We start from the raw sequence: 20,479 nt of genomic DNA, 5'->3' as shown, positions 1-20,479 counted from the left end.
GAGTGTGTGAGCGCGAGAGTGTGGGTGAGCGCGAGAGTGTGGGTGAGCACGAGAGTGTGGGTGAGCGCGAGAGTGTGGGTGAGCACAAGAGTGTGGGTGAGCGCGAGAGCGTGGGTGAGCGCGAGAGTGTGGGTGAGCGCGAGAGTGTGGGTGAGCGCGAGAGTGTGGGTGACAGAGACAGGGGATGACAGAGACAGGGGGTAACAGAAACAGGGGGTGACAGAGACAGGGGGTGACAGAGACAGGGGGTGACAGAGACAGGGGGTGACAGAGAGTGGGTGAGAGACAGGGGGTGACAGAGAGTGAGGGTAAGAGGGAGGGGGTGACTGGGGCAGGGGGTTACTGGGGGAGGGGGTGACAGGGTGAGGCTGGGTGGGTGACCATAGGCTGGCCCCCATGCCCCATCAGCATCTTTCCCCCCCCCTGCCCCCCATCATTATTAGCTGCCCAGGCTGGCCCCCATGCCCCATCATCATATTCCCCACCCCATGATCATCTCGGCCTCCTCCCCCCCCCACCCAAATAAATATATATATTGTCCTTACCTTATTCCCAGGCTTCCAGGCAGGAGGCAGTCCCACAGACGTCTCTGAAGCTTTCTCCACCGGGGTGTTGGCTCCGCCCCCGCTGTCCTCTCCACATCCCACACATGGCACGAGTGCAGGATGACTGTGCCCGGCCACCGTCCAGCCCCAGCAGGCCAGCTCTTCCTTCAGCCATGCTTGCCACATCCGCCTGCCACCGCCCTCGCTACTCCCGGTCACACGCTTGCTACCGCCGCCCACGCGCTCCCCCACGCGCTCGCCGACGCACACGCCCGCCGCACAGTTATATTGGCTGGGCCGCGGGCCTCCAAGATATTAGTTGTGGGCCGCATGCCGCGAGTTTACATGCTTGTGCTACACGATATGAGAAGCACATTGTGAGTGAGATTAACACAGAATTATTTGATAGGAATATATTTTCCTTACTGACTACACTATTATTGTTTTTTCTTTTTTCCTCATACACACCACTTGTTCACGAGCTCTCCCCCCTTACCTGGAAGATGGATCAGATACACCCCAGGCTCTCAGCAGTGGAGGCTGAGACCTGCTGGGAGCCACAGGTAATGCACCACACACACAGTAGCCGCCATATCTCCCAGGGGGTGGGCGAAAGTGCGCTACAACAAGGTGAAGCACAGCTGTGACAGCAGTGACAGCGCTAGGTCATACTGCTAGAGCTATCTCCTAGCAAAGCAGAGGTTGTGGGTTCTAGTTACAATTGAAGGAATGAGAAACAACCCGCTCAGCCAAAAGAAATATGTCTGACTTAAGGGGTGCACTGGGTTTGGGTAACACAATATTAGAACAAAAAGATGGGGGTCCCTACATAAGACACAGTGATTCCCCTAGAACTCCTTTTCCTTGGTGTACTCTCCTTGGCCAGTAAGGCTCAAGCTGACATTATAATAATGTAGCCAGTTTGCTGAAAACATCATTCTAGCATAAGAAAATATAGAGAACCCCTTATGGTTGTTTATTGTGAAACTAATTAATTAAAATACGTTATTATATATACGTTAAAAAAGCAAGGGGTATGTCTACACATACATGACACAGACACTACGTACATAAAACAAAAATATGGGGTTTGTTGTGTCCCTGATAATGTATATAAGAGTCCAATGACCTTAGTTGGTAGAATTTGCTTTTTATGGAGAACTAGTCTCCATATATCTATATCAGTGTGCTAGTAGCAGGGTATTGTCATTCACGTCCCACACAAATACTTGATACTAATGTATCTTAAGCAAGAAACACATTATTTAAGGGTCTCATATAATGTTGGACTCTTTAAATGTGATTGACGTAATTGCACTAGAAAGAAGTTCTTAATATTCCTCTTTTTGGTAATAGTAGATCACTTCTCTAGTGGTTCCGTAGCCTAAATTAATTGTGCTACAATTCATGTGTTGCTATAGTGACGCGGGTGTATTAGTTATACTCCCCTAAATACTTATTTTAGAATTGCTGATAGTAATAAAGATGCAAGCATTCCTACACGCTTATATTTATAGAGTAAGAGTACCAATTTAACATGTCTTCCACTATAGATCGGTATTGATAAATGCTAGCTTCTTAAGGCATAAGGTATTGTATGGTAGCCAGCTTATGAACACATTTGGTTGGTTTTTGTAGGCATAAGACCTTGCAGGGTTGCTTGCCTATGAATTGTCCCTGCCTTAATACTTCAATTGTATTTAGTCTTTAGAAATGTCTAGTATTATCTGTATTTAATATGGGTGTCTCCCTTCTTATCAAACTCCCACTTGCCCCCATTCTACCTCCATGGCCCCTAGCTATTTCCCCATCCCTATCTATTCTATTTAGTTCATTATCTGTTTCTTGTCCCTCCCCCCTGTCCTATCCCTGTATTGTATATCTAATAAAGGCTACTTTGCCCAGGTCATTATACATCTCTAAGGGGTATTTTACCCACTTGGAGTATTTAGAATACACCTAATCTAAAGGATTGCCTATTCTCACTCTTCATATCCTAATAGAGATTAAATAAAACATGTTTTCTGACACACAATGAAAAACAAGGTGAAGCACAGCGGTGACAGCGGTGACAGCGGTGACAGCCATATGCATGTCATAGGCATGTCTCTCTAATTTATTTGGTGGGACGCTTGAGGGGGTAAACACATCATATGCACCTGGAAACTGCTGATACAATAATCTCTCTAATATGAATCCAGCTGGATCTTCAAGCATAACATCCTCATGTGGATTTGGGTTTGTGCGAAATTTCGAGAATCTAACTTTTTACAGTTTCTCCCATCTCTAGCCGCCAGCTGAAGATCCCTGGTGGATAGAATCAAAATTAAGCACACATATTGGGACTGCAATTATTAATGGTAAATATGTGAGTACGGCTACAGTGGCGGCTGCCTTTAGCCTCGTGCGGGCGTTTCAGCGCGACTTTTAAAACCGCGGCAGATGCAGTGTTTGATGCGACATGTTCCGGTATTTAAAGCCGCGGCCGCGTGCATTGTATTAGCGCTGTGCTTATTTAATTGTTTTCAACATTACAGTCTCACAGTTATGTGAGGTGTGAGGTCTGTATTAGAGATACACAAGCAAGCTAGAGTGGGAACAACTAGCTCACTATACTAAGTGCAACATTATGGGCGGCGTGCTGATATATACAAACTTTCACTGATAACTACTATTAGCGCTGTCTCGGCATGAACGCGGTGAAGTGCGTGGCATTCGGAAAAAAATACCCAAACAAATCGGAGATGTTGGAGAATAAAAGGGGCCGTGACAGTAAGACTGTGCGGAACTTATTACATTCATTTCATCTTTAAGTGCAGCACAACCATTTCTTGGAGGTGACGCATTTTCTCGCTGTTTTATGGCTGCTTCGCCATCACAGCAGGGCTATGACTCATCATGCGAAATCCTTGAAGTTTTTACTATGAATGTATTATATAACATGGGAAGGAACAAAATGTTCTAACCAGGAGAGGAATTGACAGGGGAACAAAAAGTACCATCCCTTTCTGAAGGATAATCTGACTTCAAAGTTATTGTCAAAATGATTCAGCTATTTTTTTTTTTAAAGACATTCTTTATTAGGAATGTCCTATTACCCAGGAAAACACAGGCTGCCTGACTGACAAGGTAACTAACGGATTGATATTTGATTAACCCCTCCGCCTCCAGGCTCCATGGCTTTCAGGTATAAATATGGGAGTTTTCATGTAATGGGGAAGTTTTTCTTATTCACTGAATACATGTAACCCTTTGACGTTAGCCACCACGTCATTGTGTCTGGCACTCTAGGGGCCCCATGACATAGTGGCTACGTTTTAGTTTTTTTAGCTTGTTCTCTAGGGAAGATTGCGTCACTCTTCTGTTCCTGTAACAAGTGACGACGCCATCATGTTATCGCTCCGATTGGTCACATGATCACGATGTGTCAGTGGGGCTGTGGAATTCTGGTGCCCCAGTCCCTCAGGCACTCAAACGGTTCACTTTCTCCAGAAAAGAGAGGCGCATTGGGCAGCACCAAAAAAAAACCAGAAAGAAACAATAGTGCAATAACGTTTAAACACGTATGTTGTGAGGTCTTGCTGAATCTTGTAGTGTCTAGTTCCATTTTCTCAAATAAAAAAGGCACATCTCAAACTGTGGCTCTTTCTCTTTATATGGTCTGATGGAGGAAGATGATCTTAGGAAAGATGGAGATCAGAAACATAATAGTGTAGATAGTACAACAAATAGGGACTCCCTAGTTCCCAAGATACTTAGTGATGAAGTTATTGGCATCTGTGCCGGCTTCTGGGGAAACAAAATGGTGTCATAAACCTCCCGCGTCACTGGGCCAATAGCAAGCCACGACATGATAAAAATCCCAGGAAGTATTGGCGGTACCTTTACCAGTAAAGTATCTCAGGAACCAGGGGGATCCCTGAAACGGAAAATAAAATAATGCAGTTCAGCAGCTGGGACCCCCTGGCTCCCATCCTGTAAAAAAAAAGGGGGGGGGTGAGTAAGGGGGCCTTCAGCTTTGAAGTATCTTTAGAGTTGTGAACAACATTTTTCTAACACGCTGGAACTTTAGCAAACAACTTTAAGCAAAACAGGTGGACGTTTGTCTTTAGTTAGCCAAATTTTTTTTAGTACTTAAATAGACTTCCTTTAAATATCACCATACTACAGAACAGGTTTAAAAAAAAAAAAAAAAAAACATTATCTTATTTTACTAGGGACCTGCAATTATATTCACTATGTTCCTGAAGCTAAGGAATACACCGCAACTATCAGCTCTCAGTTTCCAGACTTGGTAGATCTCTGTAACAATTGCCTCATTTTAATCATGAATTTGAAAATGAGAGCAATGTTTTTATTTCTCTGGATCTGGATACATACTTCTGTTCACAGCTATGTCTGTAAGGCTGCAATTTGCCCGGCACTTTTTCAGCTTCAAGGTGATTTTAGGATAGGAGGACTCTTTCCAATTCATACGACCACTTTTGGAAATGTTCCGAGCATCATAACTGAAATACCTACATGTGAAAGGTAAGTTGATACTGATTTGCAAACTGCTTCTAGTGCCAAGATGAAATAAGCACTATGGGTTCTAGTTACTAAAGTCTCCCGGCTGCAAAGGAGGGCAAAAAGCAATATTCATCAAAGGAATCCCATAGAAATCAATAGGAGTTTTCCCTTTGATAAACTTGGTGCAATTTTTATACACTGGTTTTGCAGCCGGGAGACTTAAGTAAATAATTCTCAAAGATCCCTTACAATCAATGTTGACACTTTTGCAGTGTATGTTGATGTACAATTTTAACCTTGTCTATAACTGTTACATAAGCCCACAATCATACGTTATCTCTAACTGTCCATGAAATGTCTGTAAATTCAATGTATTACCACTGTTCATTTAATGCAAACATATACTATCAGAACTCTATGTCCAGAACTTACGTGAAAACGAAAGGTAACTCAATGTATTACTAACTGGTAAAACATTTTATAAATTAAAATAAAATGAACTACACTTCCAGCATTTTATGAGCACATGTACAGTCATTTAAAATGTAATTTAAAGGTAAGAAGCATGGTATCTGTAGTTAAATGTGTTGCGTTTCATTATAAGAACATTAACAGCATTTAGGAATCTGATAAACATACCGTAATCCAGAGGTACATCTGGTTATACAAGGTAATATTTTTTTGTTTTCTCTCACAGGTTAAACACGTTGGGGTATTGTGAGTTTCAGGCTATGCGATTGGCCATAGAAGAAATAAATAATTCCACCAGCCTACTACCCAATATCACTTTGGGGTATGACATATTTGATACGTGCCATGAATTACTGTACATGGAGGCTGCATTTCATTTGGTTTCAGAAACACAGGCCAGTACAGTTATTGCGGTGGTTGGTCCAGCTATATCAGAAATGACAATGCTAACATCCAGAGTCTTTAGTTTGTATCTTCTTCCACAGGTAAGATATAATAAATGATATGTGTATGCTAAATAGAATGCTATCACTAATTTAACCAATTGATTATTCTAAACTGGTTTTTTTTAAGTGAATTTAAGTATTTCTACTCTTGTAAGGTCAAAACAACAGCTACAAGAGATCCAGGGTATCTGAAGAAATGTATTTCTAAGACACATCAGGGTAACCAATTGTAGAGATTTGTCCTTAAATGTTGGGCTAATTTAGTTGTTTAAGATCTTGTAGAATGGGTCCTGCTTATTGTTAAGTACAACTGTGGGAATGTCTGCATGCTAATTAATATGCATTAATGAAATTGAGAGGTTTAATGGTTATATTTTGGTAACTGATGCCTCTAAAACACAAACAAATTCTAGTATTTTACATTATTTTCAAAAGTTTTGAATTCTGGAGGAAGAGTTATTGTTTATTTCCCCACACATTTACAATACAAAACACTTAAATAAAAGGTGTCAGTCACCAGAATTGTTGTACAAAGTCCTGATGAAGATCACAAGGGACCGAAACATCAATACTTTTTCCAGAAAGATGTCACTTTTTTGCTGCAGACTTTTATGCTGGGTATTTCCCTATGGCCAATCGTAGGTATTTAATCAATTACACGTATCACTAGCATTAATTTGCATGGTGTTCCATGGGACTGAAACTTTAAAGATAATATTATAATGATGTCGCTCTGCTGTTCTTTTTCCTTTGTCAGAAATCTGTGTCCTCAGTGTAAATTGGAAATTATCAACATCTTTATTTCAGATTAATTATGGAGCAAATGATCTAATTTTCGCTCAGAAGGAACTTTTTCCAACACTTCTTCACATGGTTCCAACAGATGAATACCAAGTGCAGGCGATCGTCTCCTTAATGGAAGAGTTTCATTGGGAATGGATTGCGATTGTAGGAAGTAACAATAAGTCGGCCCAGGGGACAATTCAAAGGTTTATATCTGTCGCTGCTGAGAAAAATATCTGTGTTTCTGTTCAGGGGATAATACCTTCTGATCCCTTACTTTCCAAGAAAATTATCAATGAGATTGTGAGAAGTATTCAGCTCTCTAACGCTAATGTAACTGTGGTCTTTAGTGAGGAAAATGGAGTTAAAGAGTTTTTCCGTGTTGTTACTGAGATGAATGTGACTGACATAGTATGGATTGCAAGTGACTCCTGGTCAGTGTTAAATGATGTTCCTACAGTGTCTTCTATCCAAACAACAGGTACTGTTCTGGGACTGACTACAAAGCTGATTATACTGTCTCAGTTGAAAGAATTAATCCAACAAGCTATAGCATGCACAGCCCAGAATTCCTCACGAAACAGTCCATGGAAAAATGGGACAGGTAACTGGAGTCTGGCTTCTAGTCCATGCAACATTTCATCTGATACATTGAAGCTACTTGTGGATGCTTGTGCAACGAGGACACCATTTTACACTTACTCTGCTGTGTATGCTGTGGCCCATGCACTTCATTCTCTCCTTCAGTGTAACTCTGTCTCGTGTCACAATTCCAAGATTATTCAATCATGGCAGGTATGTTGTAGTGTGAATAGACAAACAAGAACACTGAAAACACGTGTAACCCTCCTTGCCTGGCTCTAATGCAGTTCCCACCGAATGGACTACAGTATATACTGTACATGGCATTGCTCAGTCTCTCATACTTTTTCAGGATGTTGGGTCCGTGCAGGCTGGGTGCAGATATGCAGATAGAATAATGATGGGCACCAGGAACTTTTATAGTACAAACAAGAGCTTTATTCAGATCCTTTTGTAATGCTCAACTTACAAAAGACAGATGTCTCATAGATATTAGCTGGGGTCAAACAATCTGGTCACTCTGTGCTTCTTCCCCTGGTAGCTCACACTCCTATGCGGGGGAGGTTCTTATGCTTAATATTAGTTAGATTGGCAATCTCCTGCATAGCTTCAATAATGCCTTACTTCAAGTGGACCCTTGTTGCGGGACACACTATTCTCTGGGATCACTCTCCTGTTTCGATGCATGGCATTCTTAGTATATACAGTACTTGTTGGATCAGGAGATTACTTAGGATCTTCTGGTAGGGCCAATCCAATTATGCTCCGGAGCTTCTACTCCGAGAACTCCCTGCTGAGCACCTGCTTACTCCCCCTCAGGCAAGGGAACAATCTTGGGCCATTACTATGGTCTCTAACTATATAGGGCACATTTGTTAACCCCTTTAACTACCTGCTAGTCCCAAAAGGGGGCTACACATGGCTCCGCCAAAAAAGAAGTAAATGTGAGACCCGGTCACCTTGAACAGGTTGATCCAGTTTATGCCTCTACACAGGGATGGAAGATTTAAAATCCCCAAGCAAAAGGACAACAAACTTTCAGGTGTATAGGTACTAGTAGTACAAGACCCCACGATAGGCCCATTATTGATAATCTAAATAAAAGAAAGCTACTACACACTTTATATTGTTTAAATAATGATGTCCCCACAAGTGATTGACAATTTCCATGATGTTGTATTCTTTGTCTTTAACAAACTTATCTAAACACAACGTAGTGTGTAGTAATGTTCCCTGTTACATTTAAAGCCCAAAATGTCAAAACCTGCCACTATGTACAGTAGGTTAAATGGATCAGCCACTTTTGGTTTTGAAAATCTTGCAATCCTTAAAAACATAGGAGGGATAATAGCTAATTTGGAGCAAAATGGATGTAATTTGCATAATTTTCATCTTGGGTCTCTTTGCATCAACATATCATGGTCTTTGCTCTATGGTTTTCCGCATTTGCATCACCTTGCAATTTTGTGGCATGACAATAGGAGGAGTTAGGGAGGAGTTACCTGACGCACAGATTCTAATGCGATGTAATAAACTCTGCTTCCCCCTGCGTCACTTTTGTATCTTGTATTTGCGTCACAACAATTCGCAAGGTCATAGTTGTCGTAAACTTTTCTGCCTAACAATTTGCAGCAGATGTAAAAAAAAAAAAAACACTTTGTTACATTTGAGAGAGAAATGCATCACAACGAACTTTTATTTGTATTTTTTTTTTTTACTTTGATACATCTCCCCTTAGACTTCATGTTTCTGGATCTTAAGAATGAACCTAATTGACATAACGTGCTAAAAACAGAGGCATTGCACACTTGTTACTGTTCATAACGTTCAGTTGTTTTCAATTTTTTTTTAATCTAAAGACAAAAAGGTCCAATAACTTTGCCCACAAAAATAGTTGCTCTTCCTATCCGTCTCAATGATTCCTGTTTATTGTCTTATAAAGATCTTATTTTGCTTGTGTAGGTTCTTAGCAAGCTGAAAGAGGTTAACTTTACTCTCAGAGACAACAAGATATACTTTGATAACAATGCAAATCCTTCCACTGGCTATGACATCATCACGTGGAACTGGAGTGGAAACAAAGTTATTTTCAAGACTATTGGTCAGTACCATTCAGGGCAACTTACACTTGACAAAACTCTAATTCAGTGGAAGACACCAAACAATACGGTATGTACAGTAAGCATGTTTTATTTCCCCCCCACAATAAGCATTTCATGTTTATCACCACCACCCTTATATAGAAACATGCTTTAATGTAGTAGAAAATATGAAATTAACCAGATGTGCTTGTGTATAGTGCGCGTGAGCGCGGGGGAACCGGTACTAGCGATGGGCGAGTCACATGAGCGGTTCGCCCAATGAGGGCAGACCAGCTGCGTGACATCACGGCCGTGCCCCCCAACACGCCTCCCCGTTGCATCTCTTGCTTGAGGCGAGTGTGACGTCGCGCCAACGCGCGCGCACGCTTCCACTATGGCCGAGGCCTTACTCATTGTTCTGTAACCACTTTCACAAACCAATCGAGTCTCGTAACTAAGTGGGAAGTACTCTCCTGGTGTCTATTACTAATGGTTAAAGCAGCAAAACAGATGAAATCTTATTGGTTCTGTAGTATTAGATAATAGAATGCTATTTTATTAATTCATCTCTTAATGCCATTTTTAATATACTGAGCATCCTTTGATTTTTTTTATAGCAGGCCTTAGTCCACCACTTCAGCAGTGCAACATATTTGCAACACATTTCAGTTTGTGATAATGTGTTGCCAATGTTCCCAGCAGTTTTGCTGTAAACTGTAACAATAGATGTTACCTTAGTAATATCAGGATACATTGTAGCTGCTGAGTTACAGTGACTGAAGGATTAATTGAAACTGAAAGGCAGCCATTATGTTAGGCACACAATCAGGATTTTTACAGATGTATAACAGAAGGACCAAACGATTGCCAGCTTAGGTAAGAATGTAAAATTATACATTGCCACATGCTTTACATATAAAAAATAAGAAAAAATGAAAAGGGGGAATGTAGTATTGCTGCTTTAATGGGACGTTCAAAAGGGCATTTCACAAAACGTATGCTGCAGATTTTGACTATTTTAAGTTCTATTGTACATCAATTTTAGGAGACTAAAAGTGTATGTAATTTTCAGTACACATTGCAGCATGTTCATTACGTCATTTCCCTTTAAAGTAATAATGCTGACAGATCAATAACGTAAACCTCTTATCTATACTATTTAACATTTCCCTTTTTTTTATTAAATAAAACTGAGATGGAAGCTAGATTTTGGTCCGATACCCAGATGAGAGAGATAAAGTAAGGTTATGGTGCATAAAACAAAAAAAATGACAAAAAAAAAACTCTTTACCTTACAAACTACCGAAAAAAGAAAATAAACCCACGAGGGTTGCATGTCTTGGGCAGTTACTATCATCCTTTAGCGCTGTAGCTGCATGTAAGGATTCTGGGTAATAATATGCAAATGAGGACACAGTGTCCATTTTTTTTTTTTTGTAACTTGTTTTATCCACCAAAAACTAATTGTGTCTCAGGAGCAAAAATCACCGGTTTCACAATGCAGATTTCAGCAAATTAGCGCAAATTGATAAATAAATGTTTTAGAGAGGGAAAAGAAAATGGTAGTAATAGTATCTGTAGCGGAGTTCACTTGTATGGGTCAAATTGTGTATTCTCTCAACCAAGACTTTACTGTGTAATGTTCCCACGTCCTTTGTTTTTTATTCATTTATACAAAAAAAAATGTACTACACTAAAAGACAATAAAATATATAGAAAAAATTACCAATAAAATACATCAAATTTAAATTTCAGAATAAATAAAATGACAGAATAGATGTAAATAAAGATAATAAAAGTCTAAATACTTTCTCAGTTTCCCCCATCCCCAGTTTGCACCCAACATATATCCAACCGTAATCACCTTTAAATATTACTAAACGAGTACTAACTTTTGACTTATTTTATAAACCAATGTTTAAAAGTAACACGCCCAGTCTAGGCTGTAATGTAACCAAAATACGATGTGACAAGAGGCTCCAACAGATCTGATTAGAAGATCTGTCGAAAGATATGCCAATAAACTAATGGCTTTCTTACTTTTTGACAAACGTAGGCTTGAAAGCCTTCCAGTGGAAAGCCCAATATCAAATTTGCTTGCTTGGCAAGCAGCTAACCACCGCGCATGCTCAGGCACTTGTTCACGCTGGCCACACACATTGCCACAATGTGTTTCATCGCGGCCATCGTGAGCGCGCCAGCCCCCTCAGCGCCACCCTGACTGAGGCCTAGTAGGTTAGCCAGCAGTGTGACTATACAACAGGAGAGCGCAATATTTAACAATTCTTATAGAAAGAGGAGAGAGTACTAATCGCTCTGTCTCTTTATAACCCCGACATGGGTCTTCCCATCCTAATTCTGCAGAGAAAAAAAAATTAAGATAAATAGCTTCAAACAGACCATTTTTGTGCACAAAAAGGCCTACAAAGTAGCTTTTTTTTTTGTAGCATTATTTTTGAACACAAATTTTATTAAATATGGCAAGGGTTTCCTTTTTTTATTCACTACGAATCATAAAGCAACAAGCTTGGAAGCTGCATTTTATCTTGTATTCTTAAATATAAAATAATTTAGCAAAGATAGAGTTTGTTTACTTTTCAATCTTACAAAATGTTTTTTCCCCCACCCAGATCCCGTTCTCTTATTGTCTGAAACAGTGTGGACCAGGACAGTTTAAAAGTGATAAAGGCACTTACCTGTGCTTCTGTTTGTGTGACGACTGTCCGGAAGGAACTTTTCAAAATCAAAGCGGTAGGATAGTAAAGTGCGTTTTGAATTTGCCAGAATGCATTAAAAACATTGGCTGGAATTCATCAAGCCGTGATATGGGCTATTACACCAATCCAGTGCTAACTGCCATTTAAGTCAATAGCAGGTACTGCCGGATAGCAGGTACTGCCGGATAGGGATACGATATTCTGGCCAGAAATTTCTTCTGAGAATGACATGATGATGTACAAAACATAACTCCAACAAGCACGTGAAAATCTCTGCAGACTTGTATACGATGCGCGAATCAGAATTAAGTGTGTAGTAATAAGATAAACAAAACAAAGTGTGCTGGGTTCATGTTGTATTCATATCTAGATTTCAATATTAAGGTTTTCTTGAAATCACATTTTAGTAGAGTAACAGATTTTCTGACCTGGCCTTACCCACCCAATCTCACATTGGCCCCTGTGGTCTAACCAGTCCCCATTACATGGTTGTGTCTGGTGGTGCACCTGTTGGCAACAGGACTCCTGAGTCTCCCGCATGATGTTGTGTGGGGAATGCCAACCCAGACAGGCAGCTGAGGTAGTGTGCATGAGTCCTACCTACATACAGTGCAGCGCCTCCACCTCATCAGGATCTCTGAGTCCGCAAGGAGATGGTTCTGATGAGGAACTCCTTCTTAGTGGTGCCTTCCGCTGTGGAGTAACTTCACACTCACACATTGGGGTTGTTGTGAACAAGGGCATCTTTTATTGTTGGTATAGGCAGACTGCCCCTCGCAGCTGTCAGCTCAGCCGCTCATCTCTCTGCTGCACTCCATCTGGAAGGTTCCTCCTTCTCCTAATGGACTTGCTTTCCACCTCTCCCCTCAGGGAGATTCACCAGCTTGTCTCTCTTGAGCTGCCCAGACTCACAGCTATTGCATCAGCCTCTGCAACACTGTTGCAGACCTCCACATGACTCTCCTGAACAGAGTCAAAACACCAACTGACAGAACTCCTAACTTTAGGCAGTGCTGTGTCTTATATAACCTCTAGGAAAACAGACACCCTCTGTGTCACTAACTGTGGACACACAGCATGTTGTCACTTCCTTTGAGACATATGACACCTCACCAGGGTTTGAGGGCAAACCTCCATGATTGTTAATGGCAACCCTGCATACTTACCAGGATTACTGCCAGCATGAAAGAGATACTGCACCGACACACTTTATTCGAGCAAATACCCAGTATGTACCTGGCAGATACCTGGAATGCGCCGCTCCTCACCTCTGACAAGCCCCGTTGCGTTTGCCTTCCCAGCCTGGGTTCATGCCTGGCTGACGGGTGGCTGATCTGTTAAATGATAATGATTAGGATTTAATAGGCTGCAATGCTTCGCGTGTCTACCAGATGGCATAAATTCATGAATTGTAATGCAGTATATATATATATATATATATACTGTGCAGTATTGCAGCCAGCGGGAATAAAATGCTTCAATCCCTGCCTGGAAAATAACCCAATGCACTCGGGCAGAAAACAGTCACAAACCTCAATACACCCGGGTATACCCGAATTCGTGGGACTAGCCGAGCTCGAATAAAGTGTGTCGCCAGTGTATGTACACCAATTTTACACATGGCTACATTCTCCCCCAGGTGGAACCCAACGTCCCGGCTGGGATCTAAATTTGCGGAACCTTCCTTCAGGTAGCACTGCAAAACACAACAATACATTATTACAGTACATATCTTCATCATAACATAATAACAGCTACATCCTAACTTAGATGTGTAACAAGCAGGATTACTCCCTGATGGAGTATCCATTACTGGTACTACCATACCCTCTTAAGGTGGCCTGCGCACAGCATGGTCCACTGGGTTTATAGCAGAAGTACTATAACACTCTGAGTGACATACTGGACACCCACAATCAGCCCATAATTCTGGCATGGATGCTAGTGGACTGAGAGGATCATGCCCATACACTTCCTTCAGGCATCTCCTGGAGATGTAAGCTATCTTTTCTTGATTACACCACTTCTCGTCTAACACTTCAGGATCCCAATCCTCTAGAGAGCTATCAGAATCCCAATTTCCTTCCCCTGATCCTTCCTCCTCATCAGTACTATATCCCCTATCCTCATCAGTGGAACCTATTTCGAACTCAATTTCTCCCTCCCATGGCTGGTGAAAATAAAGTAACAACTTTTGGCGATTCCTGGCAACTCTTGCCGACACCGGAGGCACATAGGGTGGTACCCGAGCAACAGGCACAATATGAGCAACATTACCCAAATCCCCAGACATCCCACTGGAATGAGTGTGCATACCATAATGCTTGACTCCCCCTTTAGCCACATGCTTGATTACAGTAGGATTCATCCCCGGAGACTTCACATAAGGTAACACTTCCCTCCCCGATCCCTCATCGGAGGTAAAGCAATCACCCCAGTCCAGGTTCTCCCCAGTCCTTTCATCAGAAGTGTCCCGGGACTCCCCATACAACCCTTGGCTCGACTGGGACCCAGATGAGGAAGTGACAGGGGCAGGGGCTTTAACTATGGCTGGGGGTTGGGCATAGGGGAACACCGCTGACATCCGCGGGGCTACGACCCGCATCTCTCCGCTACCTTGCCCGGTGCCATCGGACTGGCACTCCGGTTCACTCGCCTTCTTACTCCCAGGCTTCCGCAGGGCCTGCCAGCTCTTCCCGGACCCAGGCGACCTGGTACAGCTGCTTGGTCGCGAGGACGCGGCCATCTTCCATCTGGCTCCGCTGTGCCCACCGGAAATGATGTCATGGATCTCGCGGGACTCACCGCTGCCATCTTGCGTTGGGCTCCCAACCGGAACCTCTTCCTCCAGAACGACATTCCTCCGCCGGAAGTGATGGTTCTGTTCTCTGCTCCGCTCGGGCCCGGACTAGGCCTTTCTCCACCGTTGCCACCACCGGCGCCTGGGGAGGGCAAGAATGTCACTTACCACTCCGTCGGCTCGGGGTGGTTCCTTCTCTGCCGTCGGCTCCGCCGGTCACCACGGCCGTGGGATTTCGCCTCTCAGGTTGTTTCTGCACCGGCGACACGAGACTCCGTTCCGCCGTGACACAGGTAAGTGCCGGTTCTTTCCGCCGGTAGGCGCATCACCACCGTCGTCGGGGTCGCTTGTTCCTCGTCTGAGGAGCCGAACTCCGACTCGGGGAGTGGCACTCCCGCAGGGGACCGACGGTGAGTTTCCGGGTTCTCACCGCGGTTGCAGGCCCCTTTCTCTCTAGGCTCCGTTGCAATCATTAGGAGCGATCCCCATTCTCCGGGATCAACTGGTTCTTGCTTGACCAAGGGCGAGGCTTCAGCCGTCTGCTTGGCTGTGTCCGCTCCCGCCTCCACGGTCTGTTCTGGCACAAAGGGCTGTACGGCCCATAGGTAGTGGATGCCACAAAGAGGACACCTTGCCGTGGTGCTGGCTTCTCCGCCCGGCAACCGGCACTGCATACACAGGCACCGCAATGTCTCTTTGTCCCCAGCCTGGACTACCAGGAAGCCTCCTGGCAATGAATAGGGATATACCCCAATGTCCATCTCTTTATCACTTGTACTGGCTAAGGGAGACACTTTGCACAGTGGTCTCTCCTGTTCACCAGCTCCTCACAACTGAAGAGCAGGAAGTTCACATCCAGCTCCTCCCTCAGACAACTCGGGTCTCGATTGGCAGAGATAGAAACCCCTCCCCCTGGTGAATATTTGGGGAGGGTCCCATAGATTCACGTTATGGCCCATAATTGGCTCTGAGCCTGTCACAGTCCTGGAGGACGCGGCCGCAGTTTTCACGCCATACCTCCCATCAGGGTGGGGTTTTCCTTTTGGTGCCACTCCCGGCCAACTCTGTGCAACCTTTTCATTGGCAGCATTTTCTGCAAACGGCCCACGTGGTCTCCCAGGGAAGCGGGAACCGCCATTTTGGTTTACATTGCCAATCACTCTAGAAACTGACGTAGCTGGTTGTATAGTACTCACCTGCTGGCGATCAGATTTGTCACGTTCACCACACACCACCACAATGTCCTCCATACTGTCCTCAAGGGTATAACCCCGGGTCCCAGACAGGACCAAAACGGCGCGGCCACAGCTTTCGCGCCACTCTACAGCAGACTCGCAAAAGTCGTTTCCGTAGCTTGCTCTTCACCCGCACACACGCCATGTGCGCTCTCTCCATCAGCCTCCGTCCGCCATTTTGGACCTTCTGCACTGCGCGGATCCTCCATTCTTGCGGTCGCCATTTGGTTACTATACTTGTTCTGATTGTACATGGAGCTCCTCTCTGTGGGGCATCTGCCATACCAATACAATAAAGATTGCCCGATGCACCACCTTGTGTACCTAATGTAGGTCTGACTCGTGTTGCACTACCTCAGGCTAGGCTCACTCTCTCTGTGTATGCTGTCTCTCCTCTCTCCCAGTCTGTGCTTACTTCGGTAAGTGGTCTGGAATGGGCTAGAGTACTCTGGCTCTTCCATGCAGTACTTGGGCGTCTACCTCTCTTGGTCAGCCTAGCGCAGACCTTCTCCAGGATTCCTGACCACGTTAACAGGCTATCCCTTTAGGCATCCTACCACTAGCACTACCTCAAGGTGACTAGGACAGCTATAGCCCGGCTCCTGACTCCCAACTCCTCTGAGGTTCCCAGGTCGTCCCTGCGGTCTGACAACTCCATCAGCTCCCCTGACTACCCCTGGGTCCCAACACAGCACAAAGTAGCAGCATACACTCTCCTGTTTCCCAGTGTGCCTAGCGAAAGCCTGTCCTGTTGACAGGTATCTCAACAGCACCTCCAAATGTAACGGATTTTCTGACCTGGCCTGACCCACCCAATCTCACATTGGCCCCTGTGGTCTAACCAGTCCCCATTACATGGTTGTGCCTGGTGGTGCACCTGTTGGCAACAGGACTCCTGAGTCTCCCGCATGATGTTGTGTGGGGAATGCCAACCCAAACAGGCAGCTGAGGTAGTGTGCGAGTCCTACCTACTTACAGTGCAGTGCCTCCACCTCATCAGGATCTCTGCGTCCGCAAGGAGATGGTTCTGATGAGGAACTCCTTCTTGGTGGTGCCTTCCGCTGTGGAGTAACTTCACACTCACACATTGGGGTTGTTGTGAACAAGGGCATCTTTTATTGTTGGTATAGGCAGATTGCCCCTCGCAGCTGTCAGCTCAGCTGCTCATCTCTCTGCTGCACTCCATCTGGAAGGTTCCTCCTTCTCCTAATGGACTTGCTTTCCACCTCTCCCCTCAGGGAGATTCACCAGCTTGTCTCTCTTGAGCTGCCCAGACTCACAGCTATTGAATCAGCCTCTGCAACACATGACTCTCCTGAACAGAGTCAAAACACCAACTGACAGAACTCCTAACTTTAGGCAGTGCTGTGTCTTATATCACCTCCAGGAAAACAGACACCCTCTGTGTCACTAACCGTGGACACACAGCATGTTGTCACTTCCTTTGGGACATATGACACCTCACCAGGGTTTGAGGGCAAACCTCCATGATTGTTACTGGCAACCCTGCATACTTACGAGGATTACTGCCAGCATGAAAGAGATATGTACACCAATTTTACACGTGGCTACAGTAGATATTAGGCACATTTTGCAGACAATAAAAATCCCTGACAAAATGAATGTGTATGCATATTGTTTTTCAGAAGGAGATTTCTGCAGATACACTTTTTTGTTTTTGGGAAGGGAGGAAGAGCTTGAGAGGATATAATAAAACCCAAAAGGATTTTCAAAGAAAAATCCACATACAGAGGAACTGAGGGTTTATTCAGGTTTAAGTGAAACATGCAAACAGCAAGGCATGGAGAAAAATCCAGAACAGCACATTTTAATAGGCTTTATCTATAAAATATACTTAATTACAGGCCCATCTGGCAGTCATTGGGTTAGTGGCATTGTTTATATTGCTTGTTGAACGCTAACATATTTACATTTATTGGAAGTCCCCAATCTTACAGACTCTGAGGACATTATAACAAAACATATTCATGTATAGAACTGAAAACATTTAAATACACCCCACAAATTCACAAAAACAACTTTGTACCGCGTACACAAGCAGCCTAATGTTTTGTTTTTTTGTGGATTTATTTTTCAGGTTCTTCGTATTGCTTTCCTTGTCCCGATGACATGTGGTCTCCTGCCAAGAGTAAGGCTTGTTATCCACGGACAATACAGTATCTCACGCCAGACGATCCAAACATTACAGCACTCCTTATCGCTTCCTCCTTTGGCATGTTTTCAGTTGTGTGCTGCATGTTGATATTTGCTATCAAGCTTCATACGCCTATAGTGAAGGCTGCTGGCGGAAAGCTTTGTTTTATTATGCTTGGCTCCCTCCTGATTTCCATTAGCAGCATGAACTTATTCTTCGGGAAGCCAAACAAAACTATCTGTTTGATTAGACAGCCCTTGTTTGCGATAAGCTTTACCACCTGCGTCTCATGTATTCTTGTGAGGTCATTCCAGATTGTGTGCATATTCAAAATGGCTACCAATTTGCCTAAAGCCTACAACTACTGGGTGAAATACAGAGGCCCATATGTTTGTGTATGTATATTGACATTGGTACAGTGCTTGTTCTGCTCCTTGTGGCTGTTTCATAGTCCCCCAACTTTCACAGCTAGAAATGATCTATCCAAAAATGAAACCTACGTGCAGTGCTCTGAGGGCCATTTCATTGGCTTGGGTATGGTATTCAGCTATATCACTTTGCTGTGCATAGCTTGTTTTGTGTTTGCCTTTCTTGGAAGACAGTTACCCAAACACTACAACGAAGCTAAACTGATCACTTTCAGTATGCTGGTGTTTATACTGTCCTGGGTTTGTTTCCTCATGATTTATACCACTACAGACGGGAAATATATTTCAGCTTTGCAGATGTTTTCAGTCTTGACAAGTGTATATTCCATTCTCTGCACTTTCTTTATTCCCAAGTGTTACATAATCCTCTTTCAGCCTCAATTCAACACTAAAGATCATTTTCAAAGCGTAATTCATAAATACACAACCAGGAACAAATCTGTGAAATAGGTGGTGTGCCAAAAAATAAAAAATACAAAAAAAAGCAGCCACCACCAATTCAAGGACACCTGAATTCTGTATGTAGAAGGAAGCAATCATTTTCTTGCTGTGTCACAAATCATATAGAAAAAGCAAAACTAGGACTTTTTGGGAAAGATATGAAATGTCCAAGGTTGAGAGCATGAGAGTTGGGGCACTTCCTTTTTGGACCAAAGTTAACTAATTCCAGGTCTTATCTGGGTGACCGACACCATTTTTACCAAATTCTGACACATATAAGCATTTTTAAAATATTTTTTTAAAGTTAGACTTGGAGGGGTTGGATTTCCTCTGGCATAATTCTATGCACAATTCTGCATGTCAGGAACATCAACCCCTGAAATGGCCATCACTCATTCATCTTGATTCTTTAATTCCTGATAGCCTTTTTTTTTTATACCTTCAATGACTTGACCACTTTCAAGCTACAGTACCAATACCGATGTTCTTTATTAAGCTTTCAACATGAAAATAGATGCCAGCTGTATTCTGCCTGTAAAGTCCCACCTTTCTAGCAAATAGTTAGAACCGCTCAAATTGGGGGGGGGGGGGGAGGGGGGAGAGAGGGGGTGAGATAGTGATATTACTGCCATTTGTAACATGACAATAATTTTCTATATTCATACAACCATTAAATGGATGTATCCAAATCAGAGTATGCAAGAGAAATCTATACTAATCACAATGATGGTGGTCTTTAACCATGGCATGTTAATGTATACACATTTTAGGGGACAAACAGAAAGTGGTATTATTTTAAAATATACATTTTGTCTTCATTTTCTAAACATTTGTTGTATAACCTGCTTGAAATATGACTTGCTCATTGTCAAAAAAGGTAAAATCAACTTATTATTAAAAAAAAAATCCCCTCTTTCCCCCAACTTACTTGTGTCCCCTCCCGTCTCACCTTTCCATGGAAGGTCCCTTCTCCTCCACCTAGATATCTCCTGCTCCTCTCTCAAGTTTCTATCAGGGAATACAGACAAACTGAAAGCTGCAGCGTCCCAGGACAGACAGTTAAAAAAAAAAAAATTAATCTATATACCCACAAAACGTTGGGCACAATATCATTGCAATTTGAGAAATGTTGTTATGTTATTTCTTTAAACCTGAAATTCTGTGTGCTGAAGTTTGTGAAGAACAATGTATTGTGAAAAATGTATATCCCTGTAAAAACAATTAAAAAAAATAATTCAACCGTTCCTTACTTTCCATGCAGAGTAAACCTGTTGTGCGCTCCATCA

General features: G+C 43.1%; 1 protein-coding gene across 1 annotated transcript; it reads left to right on the top strand.

The window, feature by feature from the left end:
- Positions 1–474: 474 nt before the first annotated feature.
- Positions 475–19,760, top strand: LOC142497356 (taste receptor type 1 member 1-like). The gene is made up of 5 exons (XM_075605037.1): positions 475–6,010; positions 6,779–7,549; positions 9,299–9,505; positions 12,048–12,168; positions 18,268–19,760. Exons 1-5 carry the CDS (start codon positions 5,786–5,788, stop codon positions 19,200–19,202), a joined length of 2,259 nt encoding a protein of 752 aa, XP_075461152.1. The 5' UTR covers positions 475–5,785; the 3' UTR covers positions 19,203–19,760.
- The last annotated feature ends 719 nt before the right edge of the window (positions 19,761–20,479 follow it).

Source organism: Ascaphus truei, chromosome 6 (genome assembly GCF_040206685.1).
Source record: "Ascaphus truei isolate aAscTru1 chromosome 6, aAscTru1.hap1, whole genome shotgun sequence".
NCBI lineage: Eukaryota > Metazoa > Chordata > Amphibia > Anura > Ascaphidae > Ascaphus > Ascaphus truei.
This window is presented reverse-complemented; position numbering and strand designations above follow the sequence as displayed.

Excerpts from the sequence above, each read along its gene's own strand:
- LOC142497356 (XM_075605037.1), top strand. The coding sequence starts at position 5,786 with ATGCGATTGGCCATAGAAGAAATAAATAATTCCACCAGCCTACTACCC. Across the intron at positions 9,506-12,047 it reads GGAAGACACCAAACAATACG|ATCCCGTTCTCTTATTGTCT; the intron begins GTATGTACAGTA and ends TCCCCCACCCAG. Across the intron at positions 12,169-18,267 it reads AACTTTTCAAAATCAAAGCG|GTTCTTCGTATTGCTTTCCT; the intron begins GTAGGATAGTAA and ends TTTATTTTTCAG.